Genomic DNA, 25,178 nt, shown 5'->3' with positions numbered 1-25,178 from the left:
CATTATACAGTGTTTTCTGCACTTCTATATTATAGTATTCGTTTGCCAATCGTTGTAAAATATTGTATCGGTAAGACAGTGACGCTAAAACTCTTAGGTATAGAGAAAACGCATAAACTATGAATTTTTCAAATTTTCTGTACCTGTAAAGATCCCTTTAATAAGAAAGAAAGGATTTGAAATAAATTAAGCATATATTTATATCTTTAAAAAAAAATTTATTTTCTAGTTTTTTAACAGAAAAATAGATTGGACAATTAGTCAACTTCCACACTCCGTTCGCGCTTACTCCCGTGCTCCTACCGTACCCGATGCCCGCGCGATCAAAGTTCAAGTCGCTTCTCAGATTTGCCGCGCGGCGCGCTGCGCACGCTGCTCGTGACGTAATGAAACCTACTCGACAGTCGGAGAGGTCTGGGGGTCTGCTGAGTGACCTTGCAGTGTTTGTAAACAGACACACGTTGTCGTTTCGAAAGTCTCGGGAGGATAGAACGGAATCGTGGGATCGAACGGGGCCGTGTCACCGAGGATTCGCGTTTGGAAATTCGACGAGAAGGCCGAGCAACGGAAGACATGGAGGTAGAGCCCGCGTGCATCGCGGAAAACGAGACGGTGAGTCGACAATTTCTGGGCGACGATGAGGTGACAACGTGCTCGCGTGATGCAAACTGCCATGGGGAATGCTGGCGACCAGATTAAGCGTGTCGAACGGGATTACACCATGTTGTGCAAAGAGGGCGCGCGGGCAAAATGTTTGCTTTTTTGTCGCTGGCTGTCGAATCCGTCCGGGAACGACAACAAAGGGCGTTGTTTCTTTGCTTTGACGTCAGGACCTGTAGGATCGAGGGTTTTCCATGGTATCGCGGGGTGGGGGAACTGGCAGAAGGGTGGCTGTGTTTTTGCTTCTCTAGCGCGCGCTGTCGTCGCGGTCTGTTCCCGTGTCGTTCGCGTTCGATCGCGTTGACTCGCCGACGGTTTCGCAAACCTCTCGTCCGATCGCGCCACCAGTCCTTCATTTTAGTTTCTCGGGTCCCAACGCGATGGCATTACCATCGTCGAGTTCGATCACGTGACCGTCAGGCGCGGAATCTGCGGGAGCTTGCATCGACGATGCGTCGTTTGATATCAAACATTTGCAGTCAACGCCGCTCCGCAATTGATATCGTCGAATCTGTATCTGAAGTGGCCGTCGCGTTGTTATCGCGTGTACCGTAGCAAACGGCGAATGTAAATAAGCCTGTCGTGAGAGTAAACACGAGTTGATCGCGAAGACGTGGTTTGCTTTTACTTATGACTAAATTGGAGTGAAGTAAGTAGAGTACGTCGTTCATATAAAACGCAATATTTGAAAGCGATTTTCCAGACTGCAACGCGCGTAACAGCGCCTTCATTATTCGTTTGTAAACGTTTTGTTAAAAATAGCCTGCTTATGAAATTAGACTGCGTGTATTAGTTGAGTTTTACTATAGATAAAAGTAGCAGCATTATAGCACCGAAAATTGTTTTTCCAACGCGAAAAGCACTGGAGTTAACCGAAAAAAATTATTCGAAAATGTGAGACAATATTCGCGCAATTTCGAGTAAATTAAATTGCACCCGGTTGAAATTCCCGGCTATTTCTCGGCGTGCGTTGTCCGCGAATTCGCGGCGCGGGTTCGAACCGGCGAGACCAGGTGCGCGGTTCGCGGAACCGACGCCAGATAGCGCCGCGGTCGGTCGAGCGCTACCGGTTGCACCGTTCGGGCACCGGTACCGCGGCACCACGTCCCTGAACGCTGCGTTCTAGCCCGTCAACTGCGCAGTTGACACAGCCCGCACGTCGCGTAGCACCGGTAAGTTTTCAGCAGAGACACACACACACACTTTTTCTTTTTTCACTCCCGATTTTTCGCGGCCCGGCGACTGGTCCGCGACGACCGGGCCACGCGTGCACCGCCCGGTTCGTTCACCTCGAGCGAGCCCAGTCATCGAATTATAACTGTTCGGTGTCTTCTCCGTAGGCGCGACGACGATGCCTTCGACGATCCCGCGACCGGCTTTACGCACCGCGAAATCACGGCAACGGTTCCGCGAGTCAACCGGGCTCGAACAGCCGGCCGGAGAAACGCGAGTCCGAGCTTTCGACGGGACTGCGCCGCGGGCCGGGCAGAATCGACGATTTTACCCAACTACGACGCACCGATTCGCCCGTTCGCCGTCGTCGAGACGCCGAGGAACGTTTCTACGTAGGACGCGGAGCTGGGTCATCGATTAACTAGTGTCATTATTTTTAAAAGCGAACGTACGAATAACGAGCCTTGAAGCACCGACTGTGCTCGACGGAACGTCAATCGCGCGGTAGCTTTCCGTTTGCGACACGGAAATTTCGACCGGTCGGTCAGATGTGACCTAGCTGCGCTCTGTACGCGAACGGTCATTTTTGGAAACGTACTCGCGAGTAACGAACCTCGAAGCATCGCGATCTTGCCGGTGTACGGTTTAGTTTGCAGACGAGGCATTTAATGGTGGATCAGGAATGACCTAGCTTCGCCTTCTACTTAATCATAAAAATAGCGAAAAACCTCTATAAATTCTATATTGTAATTCTTATTGATCGAACGACTGAGTTTGATCTTATATCGAACGATCGAGTTACAGTAAAGCATAGCGCACGGTAATGTTTTTAACGCGCAACGGGGGCTATCTCGTGTCGCATAAGAACAATGGATTATCTTACCGCGTATTTTTCTGCGCGATTACCGAAGATTTTCCACGCGTCTTACGGTTGTCGAAGAGGACGCTGCGCTTGTTGAAAAAAATAACAGATAATTCCACGGTTTTTCGTCGCATTAAAATGCCGGGAAGACCTGCTCTTAGAACGAAAAATTGTCTGCAGCTTCGTGAATACGTGTCCTTTTGAGGCAAGTCCAGCCTTGGTGTTCCGAACCCTCTGCTCGATCAGCCTGCACATTTTTGCGCAGCATGGGCGCACGAGCGTCTCGAGTGTTTCGAGGTTACATCAGAGGCTCTCGGTTTACTTTATAGTTACATTAGCTTCTTAGGCACCTCATGGACAGGCTAGTGTTTTAGGCTGATTCACGATCGCATTACTGCCGTAGCTACTTTAACGCAATACACGCTATTGTTCTTCTTGAGAACATAAATACGTGAACCGTTTATTCTGAAAATGGTGTAAGTCGATTTAAAAAGAAATATGAGATATCGCGTAATTTATGATTAATTCAGTATAGGCTTATTTTATTTATAAAGAGTTAATATTTGGTATTTTAAAAAATATAATATTTGCTTAGCCATTGATTGCGAAAGTAGTGTAAGTCCGATCTCCATGGACAGAGGGCGGGGTCAGTGGCTGCTGGTGGCTCCATTTGCTTTCTTTCGCGCGTCGAAAGTTTTTAGGTTATTTGTTTTATTTTCCTTCGGAATTAGGTAATTTTCTATTGACATCGGATAGTGGTACAGGCAAGATGAAATATTAAATCAACATTATTTTATGACAATTGAAAATGTTTAATTTATTTAATTTTAAATAAATTCACGCAGATAGAAATCCATGGATATAAACAAAAGAATAATCGTAGAACCGGAGGACGAAGATGATTCCGCTATGAAAAACAAATACGTAAAAAGAGAAGAAGAATTACAGAAGCAGCATTTTTATCGAATAAGATTTTTCTCGAAACGATTGTTAATTCTATTATTATACAAATTTCTAATTTTATGTTTTTCTATATCTGCAGTAGTTAATTCGGCCAATGTCTTAAATATGAGACGGCCAATATTTTCAAAATTTGAAAATAATAATGGTAAATTCAGTTCAAGTAAGCTTTCAATAAAATCCCTGTGCAGATATTTTTATAATTCTATTGACGTTTGAATTGATTCGGGAATGGATTAAAAGCTTGAAATATTTCTCTAAGGCGTTTTTTTTATGTTTTCAGTGGTTTTTCAAGTCAGACAAGTGCTTTTAAATACAAGATTAATACAACCGGCGGACCGAGAAGATAAAAACGATGCTGCGAATTTCGTTTCTGGTGCTATAATAAATATAGCATTATAAATAAATCGGACACACACACACCCGGCTGTCTATTCGCACCGACGGATTCGATCACGGGATCTGTAACGTCCCCGACGCGTCAGCGAATGTGTTTCGCAGCGAATTTTTTGGCCGCCGGTGTCTCTATCGAGGAGGGCGACTCCGATACGGAGTCGCGTAGCGATTGAAGCGTGGCGAAACGACGTCGCGACAGATGTTCCTCTCGCAGTAAATCTCTTGCGACGGTTGCTTATCGATAGCAGCACGCGTCGCGCTCGACACCTTCCCCGCGGCCTTCGTTCCATAAATTCTACATTTAGACGGGAAACGCGTTCGAAACTACTCTTAGTCATGCCAGCCGAAAAATCGTCGCGATGCCGTTTCCATCGAACCAGTCGCCTCGCGATCAGGAACACGCGTTCTCGTTACCTGGCACTCAAATATTTGCGCTAACACTTTTATCAGCGCATTTGGTTGTATCGCGCTGTTGCGATATCATCGACACATGTATATACGACTGCTTAAAGGTTAACGGATTTCGTGGTATGTATCGCGAAGGCGGGATAGAAGTTACGATGTTCAAATATTAATGGTAGATAGGTAGATTTTAAGTTCAAGTTGGTAGATGCGAATAATGTATGTATTTAGATCGTGTTCCGAATTTTTGTAACGAGGCCGACGCGATATTGTAGAGCAAGAGGTTCATTTTTCTGTAACTTCTTTCAATTGATTCTTTTTCCTACATTTATTTATATTGAGTCATATTGTTCGAATCATAAAATTCAATATCTTATATATATATAAAACACAGTAAATTATTTGAAATCATTTGAAATATTATAGAGAAACTACTAGTTAAAATAACTCCAAGTGCAAAGGGTTAATTTACCATTTATTCGCCTCGTATCAAAGACGCGGCAGCTCGTAATAAGTGCGACCAAACACCATTGAAACGTGTACGATAGCGTGCCGGGCCGCGTTTCCGGTATCGGAACCAGCGTTGTTAGATCGCGTCTGATATTTATTGGTCCGGGACAGTGTCCTAGCCGGATATGTGTCCGAGTCTGTACGGAAAGTTCGGTCGACGAACGAGGGTCGGGAAATTCGCCTGCGTCCAGACAAATTTACGGGATTCTCGCGGACTCGGCGATGATTTCGCCGCGCCGCGCGCTTTGCCATTGTATTCGTGGGACCGGCCTCGTTCATTGTTACACGGCGAGGCGGCGCGGCTGGAAAATTACGAGGCTCCCTTCGCCTCTTCCTCTGTCGCGTTCCCTCATCCGGTCGGGACCAGTATCCGCCGAACAATGACGCGAAAAAGCCCAAGGAGGCTCGAGCGTCGCATCCCCCCCGCCTCTATCGCTTCCTATTTTTCTTGCTCCGCGTTTTTGCGACCACGGCTTTCACGGGAACGTGTCGCCGAGATACACGCGTTTGGCCCTTCGATCCGCGGGTTAATCGAGGCCGTTCTACCTTCTGTAGTTAATCGAGTGATCTACGAGCTACAAGGATAATGGAATCGAATTTTCTCGCCGATGGAATCCGCGACGAATTTCTGAGTCTGATCGCAGTCTGATCTCCACGACCGTAGCTACAAAAACGCTAATTATAACTACTCCGGCGTTAATAATTTACCGAGGACAAATGCCGATTTTGCGAATTTTCGTACACTCGTCACAAAGTAAAATACTGTCGTTGCATCGGGACGCGTGGGCTCGTCACTTTTCAAATGAACGAACAACGAAGCTAATAAGCGATAAGAAAGCCGATTCGAAGAGGATTGCACCTGTACCCGGAAGCAGAAGACCCCGCGTCGCCTTATATTCCCAAGAATGCGAACGCTGCGCCATTCCGTTTTATTCGACTCGAGGCAAGAGACTCGACGCAGCGCCGTCAGAAAGACAATCAGCCGAACGTCTCCTTGTTTCCGCGAGAGAACAAGTTGAACAGAGAGCCGCTCGTCCACGAAAGCGCTCGTCCGAGCCTTGATTTCCTCTTGCGAGACTCTGTTTGTAGGTCGCCGTTGAAAGAGCGACGAGGATCGTGCAACCTTCGCCGAACGGAGGTAATAATAAGGTTGCCCGCTCGTCGGATCCGGTAATCGCAGCGCGCGCTCTCTTGCTGCGAGACCGTCCGCTCGCGCTCTCTGTCCTCCGCGTCTTCGCATTAACACGTCCATGGGCTGTAAACAGTTTCAAGTGCTGCGAAGGTAGACCGAATTAGGATTAGTCTGTCCGAGTGTCTCTAGATAATGATTGCTAAAGCGTCCATGTTGGTATAGATCAAACTAAAGCGCGTAGTAAAAGGAGGAATGCTGTATTTAGAATTAGAAATGCTGTAGGTAGAATTCTATATGCGATGATGCGGCTTTTTGAATAGCTATACCATAGTATTATATTATAATATATTATATCATAATACGTTGTATCATAATATATTATACCATAATATATTCTGTCATAATATATTATATTATGATACCATGGTATAGCGTCTGCGAAACTGTTAACAACGTTGTCAACATTAACCGAGTAGGTCCGCGAAGCTGTTCCATAAATTGGTACCGATTGGATCGTCGCGCGAACAAATTTCCCCGCGAATCCTTAACGCTTCTGTTCGCTGACGAAGTGTTTGCGCGCTCTCGATTCGATTCACTCGACTTGCCTCGGCTTCGCTCCCTCGTCGGATTCGATAAAGTTCCTGCTGCGAACTGTTTCTTCGTTTTTGACTCGCGATTGATCGATTTCTGTCGGTTTACGCGTTAGCAGTAAGACAGGACCGGTCCTAAAGAAAATACGCGCGAATATGAATTTTGTTACCATTGTTCGCCGATGCGGCCGGATCAGGCACAAGCCCCAACTTTCCGATTTACATTGCTTGCCAACTTACATTGCTCGAGCAATGGTTGGAACTTGAAACATCTTTTACGGGACTTGGACGGCTCTCCCGATTCGCTAACGCCTATTCCATTCGTTCTACTTCGCGGAACAACTTTCGGACGATCACCTTCCGAGTGGAAAGCCTTTAATTACGGAGCCACGGGGACCGTTTCTTGCTCTATTCCGTTGGACCCCCTTTCGGACCGCTCTCACATTTCAGGGAAAGAACTGGTTCGTTCAATTAATTTTCATTATTAAGGGAATTACTCCCCGAGTCCCTCGGCAAGGGCTCTGTCTCTCTCTTTATCGTGAACGCGTTGTGGTCACCTCTGATCCCCTCTATTTCTTTCCTTCTGGTAGACTATGCCGCCCGTTTTGAGTTAGATAGGCTACTTCATCTTGGTCCCGACCTCGCTCTTTTTCAAGGATTTGAAACAATTAGCGCCTGGCGACCCATTTATTCGACACTTTCGTTTCGTCGAGGATCCCCCGGGCTGCGAAAAATTTACACAAAGATATCATTGTTACGCCACGGGATTCTTAACCCGTCCTTTTATAGTTGGAGTAGTTGACGGAGCTTGTTTGTTAGCAATAAATTATTATACTATATGTATGTCCCTTCAATCCGCGACGCAATTTCAAGATTGACAATTTCTTGACAACATTTCTTGACAAACTCTCGACAATTTCTTAACGACATTTCCTCGCCGATATTTTCTGCTCCCAGAATCAAATTGTTAAGATTTCCCGAGAATTGTAACGAGCAGCTCCGCTCCACGCTGCATTACAATACCGGCAGTTTTTCTTCCTCGCCTCCTCCTCCGGCGGCTGCTGCCTGATTATTGCAGCCTTATCCCCTTATCTCGCGACGTCTCTCTCGCAGCTTGCGCTAATGGGGGAGCTACTCTAACGTTAATAATTTCCCAGAAGAGCAGAGGGAAATGTTCGTCGCGGATCCACATTTATTCCAAAGTGAATAATATTCAGGTTCATTAGATTCCGTTCGCAATCACCGCGCTTGAACCTCTTGGCTCCCGATGCGGCCGGGGAATTGAAGCAATAAAGTCGGTTTATTGCAATCGGACCGTTGCCGCTGGCTAATTATAATCATCTTCGGTTGATTGCCACCTGGCGGGACTGACCCGCTTCGAATTTCTTCTTCTTCCGTAATTATGGATATTGTAATTAAGATACTTAATCTAAAGAAATTACTAGGGTATATAGATAACATGATTTTTCGTTGTTCATTGATTATTTATGGCGATAGCTGGCCATGGCGATAGGTAACCATGACAATGTTTCTTTAGTTCCATGGTGGATAGTTTCTATAATATTCTAATAACAATGCTACTAAATTAAGAGACAATGTAATTTATTACTAGAGTTACCGTCAAGCTTCTATCGGTTATTTTACATTGTAAAATCAAATGCAATGCGATCACATGTTACCGAAACACTATCTGATTGCATACCAAGTATAAGTGCAAAATTCTTTGGAAACACCTTGCAGTATAGAATCGAATGTATAACCGAAAGCCAGATCCGAAAAATAAGTTATGGAATCGACATGGTATCGGTTCTGAATAACCGAAACCGGGTATAAGCCAGAACCGATACAATAGTTATGAGATTTTTACGGTTCTCCATATCTGTTTCAGACAGAACCTTCATACGATCGTCTGAGACGTTTATTTTCGGAACCTTTTCGATTCCGTTTTGCAACGCGGTAGAGTACAAGACTAACGTGTCTTGTTTTTTAAGGCTGACGAAATTTATTCGATTATTTTCTATGGTGCACTGTCTGGCGAGAACGAAACCTTGCGAGAGGAAAATATAAAGTCCAAATATTCTTCTATAAGAAATTATATTCTTATATAAAATTATTAGATTTTGTTAAATTATTATATGCTCCTGAATATGTATATTTGATATAGTAAGCAAGTAAGAGAATGCGAATTACGATTTAGGCCATGCTCTATTATTTTCTATTTCGAGTTAATATATTCTGAGATTTAAATAGTTTTTTAATTTGTCGTCTATTTTTAGAAGATAAATGCAATAGTGTTTTTAACGACAGTGTTTCTAATCAACTATCAGTATTATGTAAGCAATATTTATTTTTTCATTGAAGAACATCCATGAGACATCTATTAATATTGCGAATATTATGTTTATATATTGTTACGTTACTATATTATATTTATATACTGTTATATTACTATATTATATTTATATACTATTATATTAGTATAAATTATTATATGTACTATCACATGGTGTCTGTAGTCGGCACTCGTATACAAAGCAAGTCGCGCGAACTTCGACTATAGTCGACGTCCATATCGAAAGGGTTAAAACTTATGGAACATCCATTAATATTGCTTCATTTTTACTTGAATTTTAATATTGCTATCTACACACTATCATAAGTCGTCTATATTATATGGCACCCGCAGACTATATTCGGCCCCCGTAACGAAAGGGTTGAAACATATTTCGCCCGACTCGGTCGACTCAGGGCAGACTAAAGGGATAAAACACGGCAGGATTAGCGGTCGCCGCCGGTGTAAAAACAAGAGGATTAATCGAGGCACTAATTTCGATCGTGTCGCTTGTGTTCGGAGGATCGGCTTTGTGTGCGCGAGGATCGGGTCGGCGGGTACGCGTCGCTCGTTCCGTATTAGCCGCGACGGCGTGCGCGCGCGAGCGCGCGGGCATGTTGCGACGAGTGGTGCGTTTCACGCCGCTAGATTAAATCACGGCGGCGGCTACGCGCGAACCGTAAGAGGCCGTGGCCTGGGCGCTTCGGCGAGCCGCGTAACGCGGCCTTTGCGCTCGAGGAATACGCGTAAGAGGGGAATCGTCCGGCGAGCTGCGAAACTACAAAGCCTCTCCGCTCTCGATTGTGTACAGTGTGTACACTGTGGTTTACGAGCTTCCGGTCTCCGACGAGCGCGCGCCTCGGCCGTGCCGGCGAGCATCCGGCTCCGCTCTGCTCCGCTCCGCTCGATAGCGTTCCTCCCGGCGTACAGGATCCGAGAAATTGAGCGGAATTTTGTATTCTATTATCGATAGCCATTGAACTCTTAGTACCTTGTACGTGTACGGTAATTTCAGTAATGAAAGCTCATCGTCGCGCTCGGTCGCCATTATTCCATAAAACGCGTTTTATATGCCTGGAGTAAATGTAACTAATAAGGACTAGAAGTAGCTATTCTTTAATTATTTTTAGCTATTTTTATCAGGAGCTATTCTTTAATTATTTTTAGCTGTTTTTATTAATAGCTATTCTTGAATTATTTCTAGCTATTTTTATTTCTAGCCATTCTTTAAATATTAGAATATTTCTTCTCAATATCTCTAAAGATTCTAAAATTCTAACACTTTATTAATGAATTCTCCTAATCGGAGCACTGTGCGACGGCCATCCCGCGCTTCTCCGCTCCGTTGTATCCGCCGGTTGAATCGACTCCCCGGGTCTCGAATAGAAGCACGGTCTGGCCAACAGGATCATTGTCCTGCGTCCTCCGGCATTAGAAAATGGATAATACCGCCTTCGAATGGCATCGAGTGCATCGGAGCCGCTCGGCGAATGCAGATTCGTCCATTTGTCCGCGGCGATTGCTCCGGAAGTTACTCGGTCGATGTTAGACTTCTTTTGTCACGGTTCGCCGTGGTCCACCGGCCGCTACCCCTTCACGAATTAGCTGGGACGCGATGTTTTCGAGTACACCTCCGCAATGACATCAATCTCCACGACAGTTGCATAGAGAAGGGCGCAGGTTGGTTTATTGAGGCGTGTTCGCGGCGTCGAGGGCCGCTGGCGATTATGCGTTTCTGCCGCACACGGTTTCTGTGATAATGTTCCGCGGCCGTTTCTATTGTTCTCCGTTGCTTGATGAGCCAGAGGTGGATCCTTCATCGAGCTGGGTTCTTCATCGAACTGGATCCTTCATTGAACTGGATCCTTCATTAAACTAATAGATCCTTCATCGAACTAATAGATCCTTTATCTGACGAATCCGCCGCCTGAAAACTGCAGAAACCAAGATGGCGCCGACCTGGCTCCGATTTATTAGCTCCAGTGACTTTGCTCTAGACGTTATTGGTTTCCAAACTTCAATTCGTATCCCGTACTGTTGGCCCAGAAAGTCGCGCGACGACTGTTGTTCAAGAAATTCGCCTTAACTCTCGTCAACCTGAAAAGCAAAGGGTAACCCCCAGTGATTATGTACATCGAGCAGCTTAATCTCCGTGGCTCCGTGTTCCCAGGACAAACGCGGAAAATAAGATTTCGTCTCGCGTACCTCCGTTTCACCGATCCTCCGGACGCGAACTTGTAGATTTGCATAAACATCCGCAGTTTAACGACGACGCCGGCGCTCGCGCGCAGACTTTGCGTCTATTGTCCCTCGAACAGGAGTTCTTCCGTTTCCTGGCTAGAAAACCGTAATGCGCTGCTGTGAGCCGGAACTAGAAATTCAGTGACATTTTGTTAAAATGTTAACTGTTATAAATGGACAATTAGATGACTTGTATTGCTTTGTAAAACCGTAAATGCGGCTCTGTGAGTCGGAACGAGAAATTCAGTGATATTTTGTTGAGAGATTACTCGTCAAAGGATTTGTATTGCTTTGTACAGATCTGTGGATTTTAGGAGCGAAGAAATTAACCCTTTGACCACGGCGTGCTCTCGGATAGATCCATCAACGAAGCGAGAGATAGACAAATCGCAGATTTTATGCTTTAATGTGTTATTATTTTAACGAGTTATTTTATGCTTTACTGTCATTGTTGCAACAAAATTTATTGTAGCCTCTCCTGAATCTTACTATATTACTCGCATAATACAGCAATTACCGATGGTGATATCGTATCGAATATGGTGCCGTACCCATACGTTGCCATGTCAAATAGCAAGCAAGATAGATATCAAAGATACATATCGAATAAGAATATCAACTAAGATCGATATCGAATAATAATAGCAAGGCTCCCGGAGCGCCCCGGACTTGCAAACGTCCCGGCAGGATCCGGCCGGAGAATTTCCGGAGAAATTCCCGCTGTCCCCTAACGCGAGACGGGTCGACAGCGGTGCCGATGCGGCGGCGGCGGCGGAGTCGTCAAAATTCTTGGTCGATGGAAAATTGTCAGGCGCAGGAGAGTAGATCGCGCGTATCGCCCGGTCGCGATATGTGTGTCGGGCCAGAGAGAATCGACGGAAGTGTCAGCGTCAGTGGTCGATCGACGTGGTCGGCCAGCTTCCGGGACAACGGACGGGGAAGCGTTCCGCGGCCCAGATCGCGCGCCACGCGGAAGCGGCACAAAGCGGCTTAATCTAATTCTTCCATTTAACCACCTAGCGACCGCGGCCCAGCGCGCACCTCTCTCTCTCTCTCCTTGTCTCTCCCCGTTGCTCGTTCACCGACATCACCTGCCGCGAGTTAATTATATTCTTGGCTTTAAGACGGGGTCGACGGCGCCGTAATAGCCGGCCTCTACGCGCGCGAAATCCTTACACTGTCGCAGCCCCCCCCTCCCCCCCACCTCTCTCGCCGCTCTATTTCGCTCTCGCCCCGTCTGTTCCTGTATCTCGCCGCTGATCGCGGGGACATCAATTCCATTTTCTGTCCACAAAGAGCCGCGCGCCGGCCCTGGACAGAGGGAACAAGGGCTTGGAGCGAGCGGGACGCTGTCGGAGCGGAAGACGGAGGCGGAAGACGTGGGCGGTGATGGAAAGGGGTGGAAGCTGCGGGGTGGAGAAGGAACGCGTGGGGAGAATAAGATAGAGGATATAGAGTGACGGAAATATACGGGGTGACTCGAGAATGTTTAACAGTCATGAAATGGGGGATGATACCTGAGGTTATTGGGAGCAACTTTTTCCTTTCAACAAATTTTGTCCGAGGCTTTGTTAACGATTTATTAACGAAAAACATTGACCAATTAAAAGCGAGCTCTGTTATTAGGCGGTTACCAAATTAACCAATAGACAAAGCCTAGTTCTCCTTATTGTCTCGGCCATCTCACGCAACTAGCCCTCGCCTCTCATTGGTCACTGTCTTTCGTAAATAACTCATCAACGACGCCTCCTAGAACATTTTCCTAAAGGAAAAAAATCAGTCGAAATGGCCTCAGCTATCTCTCATTTCCGGATTATTAAATTCTTCTTAGGACACTCTGTATATACTCTATACACTCTGTACATTCATTGACCCTTTGGGAGCAGTAGTGTAATCGTCCGCGATCGATTTGAGGGTCACGATCGCTGGCATTGGGCACATTGATCGCGAAGTAGGTGGACACGGAAGTGTCTGGAGGGAACGAGATAATTAGGAAAAATTAGAGACTCGGCGAGAGACGGTACAGAGGGACGGGAAAAAGGAAAAGCAAGCGGCAGACAAGGGAAGAAGAAGGCAGACAAGGGTGGGGAAGATAGAAAGAGCGAGAGGCGACAGGAGGGACGGCGCGGCCGGGCAAAGAAGTCGGAAGCGGTCGAGGGAAAGAAAGAGGATTCGAGGAGATTTAATACCAGATAGGATTGAGAGGAAAGGATAGGGCCGAAGGTAAACAGCTGCCCCTAAAAGGGAGCTGAATTTGTATTTTGTCACCCGCGAGCGCATGCATAGCTAAGCCCCCGGCTCGCGCGGTCTCGCAGCCTCTCTGCCGCCTTCGCCCCCGTTTGCTCGTAAGTCGTGTAACAACCGTGCCCGAGGGACGTGTAAATTTTAACGGGTCTGGACACGCCCACGCCCCGGCACCGTCCACGTCGTTTTCTTTCTCCGCCCCCGGGACGCCGTTCCAATCATCCCCGACAGACCCCGGCGCTGTTCCTTTATTTGCTTTTCCGCCGATCGCTTCGAGAGAGAGAGAAAGAGAGAGAGAGCACCGGCGTTAAACCCGACGGTAACGTAATACTACGCGCCTTCTGTCCGCCGCACTTGCACTTGTAACGTCCCGTTACGGCGCGGTCCGGCGATCCCATGTCGAGAAGCTAACTCGGCCTCGAGTGGCGATATACCGCTTGTTACCAGCAGCCATCCATGGCTCGTTGTTCAGCGCGGCGCCGGGACACTCTGTGTGTGCCGGCTGATGCGACTGGTTTGTCACCTGTTATGGATATTGCGGCACAGCTGCCGCGTCCCTCTTGGCGAAATCCTTCGCGCGAAAATGACAAAGCTCGACCAGTGCTATCGGAAGAACTTGTTTCATTTCAGTCAGCAATTCCGAGCCGCCTGCGACGTTCGATACCCTAACGATGATAACTAAATGATACTTTACCGCGCGGAGAAGTGCGAGTCAGACGCCGCAAAAGATCCCGGGACCAACAAGTTGCAGGCAAAGCCTCCACTCGAAGACTCGTCGTCTCTCCTTTCGGCTACTTTATTAGCAGTCGCTGATTACCTATCGCCGAGGCTTGGCTCTCCTCTAAAAGCCGGCTCTTTAGCCGGCACTCGGGCCGCGCGCGGCAGACGAATCGTTAGGCTGAGCGCGCAGAGAGACACGGGCGGCGGCGGCGGCGGCGGCGGCAAAGTCGAGTAAGCCGGAGAGGATCGCTAGTCGAGAGACGCGACTTCCGGGAATGTTGTTCCGACGCACAGGTTATCCGTCGGTGGATATTTGTCGACGTCGGGGCGCGGCTGTGAACGCTTAGGCAGCCTCGGATAGAGGGTTCCGCGCGGAGCTTTTAGCGGATCCCGGACGACGAGCCTCTCTCTCTCTCTCTCTCTCTCTCTCTCTCTCTCTTTCTCTTCTCGTGACTCGATAAGCTTTTGTTTCCATTGAAAACGTCGGGGCTGTTGTTTTCCCACGAGCTACGACGACTCGGTCGAGATATTAATCAACGGGCTCTGGAAGGAACCGCGCGGATCGAGACGCGCGCAGATATTTTCGGTAGCTTCGAAAAACGTAAATCGGAGTTTTCGATGCCGCGCTGATCCGTAGAGTTCCTTGACATCGGTTTCGCCTTTGCGTCGCATTCCGGATTTACTCGGACGTCGATACTCGTCTCGGCTCCCCCGTCCACCCTTGGCAGGGTGGAGCCTGGACGACGGGGTGGCACAACAGGCTCGAGCAGTCTTCGGCGTTCGATAATTTCAGACCGCGATAATGGAAGTATGATGTAAGATAACAGGTTCCGCGTCTATTCAATGAACGGTGCTGTGTTTGCCGCGTTGATTACCGACGATGGTTGCGGCCCTCGTCCGGGGTCAATCGACGGGGAAAGTGCTGCACGATGGCGTTAACCCCTTGCGCTGGAATAAGGAGTCGCACTCGCGATACAGATTTCACGCGAGAAATTTATTAATTTTTTCTAGGTCGAAATAAAGATAAATTCTTATCAAAGTCTAGAAACAAAAGTACATAAAGACAATGAACGCAATAAAAAATTGTCTGGTCCTGTAATTAAAGATATTAAGGACAGACAAGTGCTAGTCAACGCAGCGCTAAAAGAATCGTAGTTCAAGGGGTTAACCCTATAATAAATATGTCTACCAAATATAGTAATTTTTCTCTAATTGTCTCTCGACTTGTAGACAAGAATAGACTATTTGGATAAGAGGAGACATCATTATGCGAGCCGCGTGGCTAATTTTAATACTCTTCGCTTCTCAAGAACCATAAAAACGAGCCGCGAGGCTCGACTAATCCTCTCCCCAAATTCTCCATTTTTGTTTCCGAATCAAGAGACTTTATTTTATTTTCAAATTGACTTTAAATTCCTTCCTACTACCACCAACATTTAAACATTGAAGGAAGGATGTTGGCTTGCAGGGAACGCAAACCATCAGGCCGAGTGCTCGCGTTGAAATTTTTAGCAGAGTACTCCGTCGACGAGACAGCCTTTCAAGGATTCCGTCTTCGGGAGGCCGCGTGTCTCCCGTCGATACGAAATTTACGGAGAAGACGATCGAGATCATCGTTCAGCCCGGGATTAATTCGCAATAATTTTTCTGTCCACAGGAGGGATCTCGCGGTGATCGGAAAGAGGGGGGTAAGAGGGGACGCAAGCCTGGAAGGAAGGCGTCCGATAAGTCGGATATGAAAGCCAAGCTTGGTAAGATCCTAGGTAACGCATTCTGGTGATCCAACTTAACTCTGTTAATCCGTAAAGGACAGTTCGGTATCCGTGATATGAGACGCCTGAAATTACCATTTTGATTAACGCCGCGCGGTTTAACCAGAGGGGTTGCAACCTCGCCAGTTGGCCCGCGGGGGTAGCCGTCGTCCGAACGCTATTTACTTCGCGCGAACACTCGCAATCTTGGAACAATTTCCTCTTTCTCAACCTTTTCACAAAATATTTGTTCAGACTTACAGCGTGTCGATTTTGTATAAACTGGATAATATTGTTGTACATTATGGAATCGAATTTCGTGACTCGCGCAACAGACGATAGCTGTTAACAATTTTCTAGATACAGTTAAACTTGATGAAAATTATTTAAAAATCTATCATTTTAATATTTAATACAATTTTAGTACAATTTGAATATTTAGTACAATTTATTTTTATTAGTATTTGGTATAATTTATTTTGACTAGTATTTAGTATAATTTATTTTCATTAGTATTTAGGAACCATTTTGGAACCAAGCAATTTATTGCAATAATATTGGACTTATATAAATTTGGTAACATCAAGGAATATTATGGAAAACAATATTTGCAAAAAAAATCAGTATCTTATTTTCTATAATTTCGTACATTGTGATAAATCTTGAAATCCTAAGACAGTGGGGCGCAAAGGGTTAAAAATCTATGTACCGGAATTCGGAACAGTTCTTTGAAAGGTGCTTTCGCCTACGGAATTGCGAAGATCGGATACCGCGCGACCGATCGTCGTGCCGTGCAAGCGCGAGCCTACGGGCGGCGTAATGGCATCGGAATAATTCAAAATTATCGCGTCGGATAGAGCCGGGGCCGCACGATAGTGCGCGATATCGACGTAAATCAGGGCTGCAATTTCGAGCGCCTGATCCCGCATAAACAGGGGATTTCCAAAGTGTTTGGCCAAACTTTCCCATTATCCGTTCGTGGAACGACAACGGCCTGGCGGGGAGCATGGTCGCGGTTCGGCGTGCGGCGCCTTCGAGGACCGCAGCACGGAAGAAAAGCATTTCCGGTGGTCCGCGCCGATTAGGTTACCGCTTTCGTATAGCTCGGTTAACCGGTCCGTGGTGTACCTTGCTGTACCCAGCAAGGGTACAGGTTGTGTCAGGGCGAAAGGGTACAGCCGACCGCATCTCGTTCTCCCCCAGAAACCGGGGAAACGTTCCAACCAAGGCGACCGACTCGCGCATTACGCGCGCGGAAACAGGACGTAACCGGCCGCGTTACACGGGCCACGTGATAAATACGGGGTCCGTTGATTGCGCGCTAGGGCCAGAGACAAGCTCGCGCGCGACACTCCGGGATTATTTATCTCCGCCGTGGAATGAATATTTATGCCGGGTCAACCCCAGGGAACTGGGAACCGATGTCCTCCGATCCCGCCGCCTCAAGGTTCCCCGGGAACCATAGAATATTCCCTGTGTTTTGCAATTCCGCGTGGCGCTCGAACCTTGAACGGAGCGCGCGCGCCCTCGAGGAGAGCACGGTCGGTTAGCAAATCGGCCCGTAGACTGTTCGCGGAGTCTCGCGGTGCTGGCTCAGCCGGGCCGTGGCTGTCCTCCGGAATCCTGTTATACCGGCGTTCAACTCGAGATAGTCGTTACGGCCCCAACTTGGTCGCGGAATCAGGTATTCAGGGCTCGAGCACTTGGACTCTTTCTTTGACAGTTTCTCGAGCGGAAGCCGCGCAAGAATATCAGACATACTTTTCGAAAGACCGTCTTCCAATTAGGCGCGCGACGAGCACAAAATCATGAATTGAACGCGGCGGCAGACGGCGATGTATTTGCCTGGCAATTAATCGCGGATTTTTGTTAACGGTCTCGGCACATTCTTTTGTTTTATCAACGCGTTCTTTTCATCTTCAATATGAAAGTAATCGCGTTTGAAAATCATTTTTATAACAATAAGGTTTAGATTGAGAAAATTGTTGAGTAGTACAACCATTGCTACGAGTTACAAGAAACAATTTCACGTGTATAAAATACATTTTGTTATACAAAATAACATGAAAATTATTTCACATTTACAGTCAAAATGGCTTCGAGTGCAAAGGGTTAATAGCGCCTCGGAGTCTATATAACACGTATGTCAGCATCAAGGAATACCTTGACCGATGTGATATTTTTTTTAATAAACAAAGTTATACGACTGGGGAATTAACAAGAGCCTGGTATACTAAACTCTGACTAAACTACTTTATCACAATTTTGCTGTTATTTAAAATGAAAAAAGTAACGAAAGAAGCTCTCCTTTTTCAATTTTTCTGTCCGATAATATAGTATAATACCTCGACGAGATTTTATATCATTGCACGAAAATTGTTTCAAATTCCTGGGCCGGCGCGGATCGCGCCGTTTCGCGGACCATTGAGAATCGAACGCGTCGAGATTGCGAAACGCCGCACGAGATTGCAGCTAACTGCCTCGCGCACGTAAGAGAATCGAGGCGCGGCGGACCTAAACCGTCGAGCCGATTCTCCGCTGCAGCAGCCTTAAGGGGGAAGAGGGAGGGGAGGGGGTGCCGTAGCTCTCGCAATTTCACCCTCGGCACATTCGAACTGGTTTCTAACGTGTCGGTCGGAGAAAGCACCGAGCGGATGGGTGCCGGGCAGGCGAAGCACTAAGCTCGTTTTACGAGCAACGAACTTTCCCACGTCCGCAAATCCCGCGCTATTCCACGGCGCTGCGGCCGAACCGCGCGATTCCTCTTATATTCTTGTTGTACGCGATTCCGTAATTCCCAATCCGGGGCCGCAGCTTTCCACGGTTTTCCGGCGGTCGGGAGAGTCGTCCGCGTTCCCATCCGCTCGCGCGTGTGCGCGCGAAACGGCGCTACACCAACTTCTCTCTACACCCCCTTCTCTACACCCCCTTCTCTACCTTCTCTACTCCCCCCCCCCCCCCCCCTCTCCCCCCCCTTCCCCCCCCTCTCCCCCCCCCCCCCCCGTATCTTGTCGGTCGCAGTTCCCGCCGTTCGCCGCCGATCGATCTGTTTCCCCACACGGCGTGTAAGAGTCGTAAATCCAATTTCCCGTAATTTCATTCGCGCGGACGGAATCCCGTCGGGACGGCGGTTCCGTTTTTCCGACGACGACGACGACGACGACGGCGGTAGGTGGTAGGTGGTCGGTGGTAGGCGATGGACAGACTTTGTTCAAGCGCCGTGCAATTTCTCGACGGGGATTAGCTCTAAATGGAGTCGCAAATTTTCCGCTCGGGGCTTTCAACGCGGACGCGCATTAACCGCCGGTCGGCTGGCGCGGTCTCGAGTCGGCCCGCGCGGGCTATTTTCGACCTGTCGCGCGATTCTTCTCTAATTAAACCGTCTAACGCTGATTTTCTGTTTGGACAACCGGCGCGGACGGTTCTTGGGAAAACTGTCTACGGTGTCGCGAGACTTTCACGACTGTTTTCGAAGACCTCGTTTCGCGAATGTCTTCGGAGTCGGAAGGAAGACTGTCTGGGGAATTAATTCTGATTAGTCGTTTTCTGGTCGCATTTAATCGAACGCTTAACGCTGGAATTACTGAGATATTGTGCTGCTGGTGTATATTGTTTTATAATAATTATAAGATTCAGTTCATTCGAATTTTCTACGGTTTTTATTATTATTATATAGGATATTCTAGTATATGATGGTAGATGGGTTCTGAGAAAATAATGTGAGATCTGTGATCGGTATGAAAAGAGGGTTGTTTTTCGGTAATTTATTAAAAAGGAACATTCTTTTATTTAAGACGAGAAAAAGACAAGAGATGTTATTTTTATGCAATGCTACCTTAATTTAAAAAAACGTCTTTTTTATCACTACTCAGTGGGCACTTAAGGGCGCTTTTCCAATTTTCTGATTTCTTTCTTGGTTTTCCATTTTTGATAATTAAATATTGCAATCAAAAAATCTGGAAAAATTATATAATATGCCTTTCAGTGTCCAAGACAAGCCACATTTTTTTTCAAAATTTATAAAATCATCGAAGGGGAGAAATCGGAAGGAAAACGCGCATCTAATTTACCCTGAAACTACCCTCGCAGACAAATTACGAGGTTATGTTCACGGTTTTTCACTTTTAATAATGACGTCGTATAACCAAAAAATCTGTAAAAATTATATAATATGCAGCTAGGTGTTCAAGACGAGCCACATTTTTTCAAAATTTATAAAGCCATCGGCGGAGAAAAATTGGCGGAAAAGCGCGCATCTAATTTACAGTGCAACTACCCTGACGCCTAAATTACAAGCTTAAAATTGCGCACAGATTAATTATCCTTCCCCACCTATAGAACAATATGTACCAAGATCAATTTTGGCTATTTCAATCGCATAGGCTCTTTACAAAAATCATTCGTTGGAACCGTCGCTACAAGATCTAAAGTAAATCTAAACGGCTCGGTGAAAGCATAAACAGCGTTTCCGCTCGATCCCGCGGAATCCGCTCGGAGCATCCTCGGCAACCCCGCGGTTATTTTTGCGAGAAGCGGTCCCGGGACGAGACGGAACGTTTACTGGCGCGTAAAGGGCGGGCTTAGTGAGCCGTAGACGCGATAATAACCGCGACGGCCGATCGTAAAAGGCTTTACCGCGGCGCGTCGACTCGCAGCACGCGATATCGAGCATTTCCATCGCTTCGATCCCGCGAGAGGCGTACCTTCTTCCGCGGCTTTTCGCCGCCGCGCAAACCAACGACACGAGGCGCCCCCCATTCGTCAGGGAAGCGCGGTGACCGGCGGCCGCGCGCGGTGAAAAATCGCGCGTCGCATTTTGAGCCGCGCGAATTTATCGCGCGATGGTTACGTCGAATGCCAGCGGTCCTTTGTAATTTTTGCGCCGGAATTTATGGCGACTCCGGGAGGGAATGTTCGCCGCGTTATCCAGTTCGTCGCGCGATCGCGTAATTCGCCGCGGTTAATGAACAGCTCGTTTAATTTCGGGGTTCGTCGCTATCGATTGCAACGCCGCTATATAATCAACCAGAGAATCATCGCCTCGGACACGCAACCGAGTCTCTCCAGCTTCCTTTTACGAAAACTCCTCTCGTCGAGAGCTCGCGTCCGATTTTCGGCCATTGCCGTTTCTACTGTTGCCGCGCGTCGCGTAAACTTTCCGAATGGAAAACTTTACTTCGATTCTCGTCCGGCCGAAGTTCCTAAAAGCGGTTGCCTCGATCTTCCGCGAAAAATGTTTCTCGCGTGTGCCGGCCGAAGAGATGCCGGCTCGAGGAAGAGCGTAGAAATCGATACGACGCGGGGGATCTTTCTGCAAAAATATCCGCGTCGTGAGAGCGGCGGTCGAATGAAAATGTTTTCCTTTCGTCCGCTCGTGTTCATTTTAAAAAGGGACAGAAAATCGGTTCGTTGTTGGTCGTTCGGCAGCGTCGACTTTGGTAAAAACGATCCCTGTGTCCACCGAGCTTTGTGAGCATCGAAGAGCCGAGATCCTCGAGCGACGGTGGTGAAATATTTTTGATATTCCTGCTGTAATTAACAGAAATTGAAGCGATCGATTACGGTCAGGCACACGAGCGAGATATTAAAGTGTTTTTGCTTTCGACGAATTTCTGCGAGTACATTTCCCTCGTCATTTTTCATCCTTTTTCGCGAAAGGTGGTCGAGATCGCGACCTATTCGTTTGCTGCCCTTCCACTCGCGCTTTTACTCGCGCTTTTACTCGCATCTCTGCCCGCTACTTTTTCTCCTATTAGCCCAGCGCCGGTCCCGTCAATTTATCCGGCATGGTAAAAAGCGTAACAATAATTTTCCCAGTCGCCCCCGCGAAGGGCCGCTCTCGAACGGCCGGCCGAAGTTCAAACACTCCGTCACGCGGTGTACGCGTCGCGGCATTGTCACGCTCGTTTGTCCTGCGCTTCGTGCAAGAGTTTATACGTCTTCCTCGCAGTCGCAATTCCCATGAGTTATCGTAGACGGCGCGCGACGCGTTCGCGAATTTATCCGGAAAGAAAAATAGCTCGCCGATCTGCCGCGCGGATGTTCGCGTACGAAAATGGTGGAAGGACGCCGCGCGCGCGCGAGAGTGGCTCGATCGCTTCTTTTCAGGTATCGTTGACTCGCGAATTTTTAACAGCCAGACGCTACCCGTCCATTGTCTTCCTCGCGACGATTATTTTAGACGGCGTCGCGCTTCGAGGCGTTTCGGGCGAAAGACCTGGCGAGAGTCGATTTCAAAGACTTCGTGCGACGTATAAAATTTATATTATATTTGGTAGTTAAATGTGAGGAGAAGAAACTGTTTCAATTGTAGTGGTTTTAAAATAAATAATTGGTGGTTTTTAGTGATTTTAAATTCTATAATTGTGGTACTTTCATTTAATTGTAGTATTTTTGTTTTAATTGTAGTACTTTGATTTAATTGTGCTACGTTTCTTTTACTGCAGTTCTTTAATTTAATTGTGGTATATTTATTTAACTGTAGCAGTTTTATTTAATTGTAGTATTTTTATTTAATTGTGGTACTTTGATTTAATTGTAGTACTTTGACTTAATTGTGCTACTTTTATTTAACTGTAGCACTTTTATTTAATTATAGTACTTTTACTTAATTATAGTACTTTTACTTAATCACAGTTCTTTTATTTAGTAGCAGCAAGAAAACCGCGTCGAATTATACAAGAAAACCGCGTAGAATTGTCCAAAAAAACCGCGTGAAATCATCCAAGAAAACCGCGTGGAATCGCGCGAGAAAACATCGCTCGAAAAAATGCCTTCTCGTTCCATTAGAATCGTCGGTTTGCTTATCGTAGGTGCGGCAAAGCATCGCTTCGGAGACTCCGTTTTGAATTATTGAGCCAACGTTATCGCCTCCCGGAGCGGAGCGATTCGATTCCGCGTGAAAAATTCACCGCAGGTATCCGCCGCTCGCGCGTGTTCTTTTGTTTGGCTCTTCGCTTACATCTCCTCTCTCACCCTCTCTCTCTCTCTCTCGTCGCTGTCTTCGCGATCCTCTCTTCTCCTTTTAAGTTCGTTCTGCACTTGACAGCATGCACGAAGGCAGAGTGTCGTCGCTCTTCGACAAGTTTCGAGCGTTTTATGGCACGCATAAAATGCGAGAGAGAGAGTTCATAAAATTCGTATAAATAAAAAAGAGAGAGAGAGCGAGAGAGTTCATAAAATTCGCGTAAATGCGAGAGAGAGTTCATAAAGCACGGTTCGGCGGTGTAAACTCCATTTTAGAGCATTGGTTAGATGATCTAACCAATTTTTCGAAGGAATAGTTTTCTATGATTATTTGCCTGAAGTTTAACGAATGAATTGGTTCAGTTTGAAGTGCGTGGGATGATGGGAGGATTTCGGTGATGATGTTGGTGATTAGGTTTATGTTCCAATATGTGCGAGTTTCGAGAAGTATAATAGTTATTCTTTCCTCACGGGTGTCAACTGTAATTGGTATATAATATTGTATAAATATAATATATGTCATTTAATATAATACGATAAAACACAATTTTTAGAATACAATAGAATATAATAAAATATAATATTTATATAATATAATATAATATATACCTTGTATTAATATAATATAAAATTATGAATGACACGTTCCATGGCGTTACTCCGGCGGAGCGGACTGCCATAACGAAAGGGTTAAAACGAAGTGTAAGCAGAGATTACCCTTAACCATTACGTGACCAAAAAAATTATTATTTCACGCGTCTCATCAAATGTTACCGAACTGTAGTAGAATAGTTCTAGAATAAGAAATAATTATTAAGCCTTTTACTTCTAACCCATTAATTGTCAAATTCTTTTTAATCTTTGTTGGAAAAAGTTGTGCATACGTCCACAACATTGTCTAACAATATAATTACTTCCAAATTACGTTTTACTTGATAAAATATCTTATACTATGTAAAACGTCCTAAAAGAGGATTTTGGCACGTTGCATGAATAAATATATCTATAATATGTATGTATAATATGTAAAGTAATTTTATATATGATATGTATAAAATTACATTATACTGTCAATTGCACCTGATATATTCTTCTTCGCAAATTGAGTTAAAATTTGACGTAAAATTCCAAAATCCTCAAACGGGGACCGCAGCAGTTAATGGGTTAAGTAACTCGTACGCGCTCGAAAATAACTAAAAAATCCAATATTACGGTGTCCATAATTGCGTCGACCATATGAGAAATGTTAAAGCAAATTAAAAACGCATCTCGGTGAATATTTTGCGAGTCTCCCTGAGAAATTGAAGAACTGTTCATATATAATCCAATAAATTACTCTTAATCGACAAGTACCGTCCATTGATCTCGCATGAAAAAATACGAGGCAACTAATGGAACACCCTGGAGTAATTAGCACGTGTATTCGAGCGTGTACGGGAGTCGATAAAAACCGGTGCGAATCTTACACGCAATTAAGCGTTGCGAAACCTCGGGTGGAAGTAGCACGTGGCGGACGCTCGAGTGTGCGCCGCGGGCATAACGAGAGCGCGAGAAATTTAAAATTCAAATGCTCGTACATCTTTCGTGTACCGTAGCGTCGGGGAGGCACGAAATTAGAACGGTGCGTCGCGGCGCGGCTACTATACACACGATCAACCGTGCTGTGGTCTTAATGGAAGTTGGAGAGCGGCTTCCACCTCCATCTCTCTCTCTTACTCTCTCTCTTCCTTTTTCTTTCGCTTTTTCTCTCTTTCTCTCTTTCATCCTCTTTCTCGCCCTCTCTCTCTCTGTCTCACTTTCATCCTTTTTCTCTCTTCCTTTCTTCCTTTCTCTCTCTCTCTTTCTCTCTTTTTCTCTCTCTCCTCCTTTTGCTCTCGCTCTTTCTTTCCTCCTTTTCCTCTCGCTCTGTCTCACTTTCACCCTTTTTCTCTCCCTTTAACTCTCTTTCTTTCTTTCTTTCTTCCTTTTCTCTCTCTCTCTCTCTCTCTCTCTCTCTCTCTCTATCTATCTGTCTTTCTCTCTTTTTTTTCTCTCGTTCACCGGAGCCGCCTCGTTTATTTTCGCAGAGCGAAGTCGGCAGAGCGCGAGGGAGTGTCGTGCTCGAAAGAAGCTGAGGTATCAATACCTGGAAGAGCTGGTGGCCGACCGCGAGAAGGCTGTGCTCGCACTTCGGAAGGAGCTGGAGATGGTGAGACCCTTTTAAAATTCCCATTCGTCTTATCTCGCCTCCTTCTCCTCC

At 46.3% G+C, this 25,178-nt stretch overlaps 1 protein-coding gene and 1 long non-coding RNA gene across 2 annotated transcripts; both read left to right on the top strand.

Annotated features, from left to right (window-relative positions):
• The first annotated feature begins 378 nt into the window (after positions 1–378).
• Positions 379–25,142, top strand: Reptor-bp (REPTOR-binding partner). The gene is made up of 3 exons (XM_078193619.1): positions 379–612; positions 15,880–15,985; positions 25,006–25,142. The coding sequence occupies exons 1-3, from the start codon at positions 574–576 to the stop codon at positions 25,140–25,142; spliced, it is 282 nt and encodes a 93-aa protein (XP_078049745.1). The 5' UTR covers positions 379–573.
• On the top strand, positions 1,618–12,785 carry LOC144476223 (uncharacterized). Its single transcript, XR_013494988.1, has 3 exons — positions 1,618–1,832; positions 2,001–10,845; positions 10,900–12,785. It is a non-coding gene; the product is annotated as an uncharacterized LOC144476223 (long non-coding RNA).
• Positions 25,143–25,178: the final 36 nt, after the last annotated feature.

Source organism: Augochlora pura, chromosome 10 (assembly GCF_028453695.1).
Source record: "Augochlora pura isolate Apur16 chromosome 10, APUR_v2.2.1, whole genome shotgun sequence".
NCBI lineage: Eukaryota > Metazoa > Arthropoda > Insecta > Hymenoptera > Halictidae > Augochlora > Augochlora pura.
The sequence above is the reverse complement of the archived record's forward strand: the minus strand, read 5'-3'. Positions and strand labels throughout refer to the sequence as shown.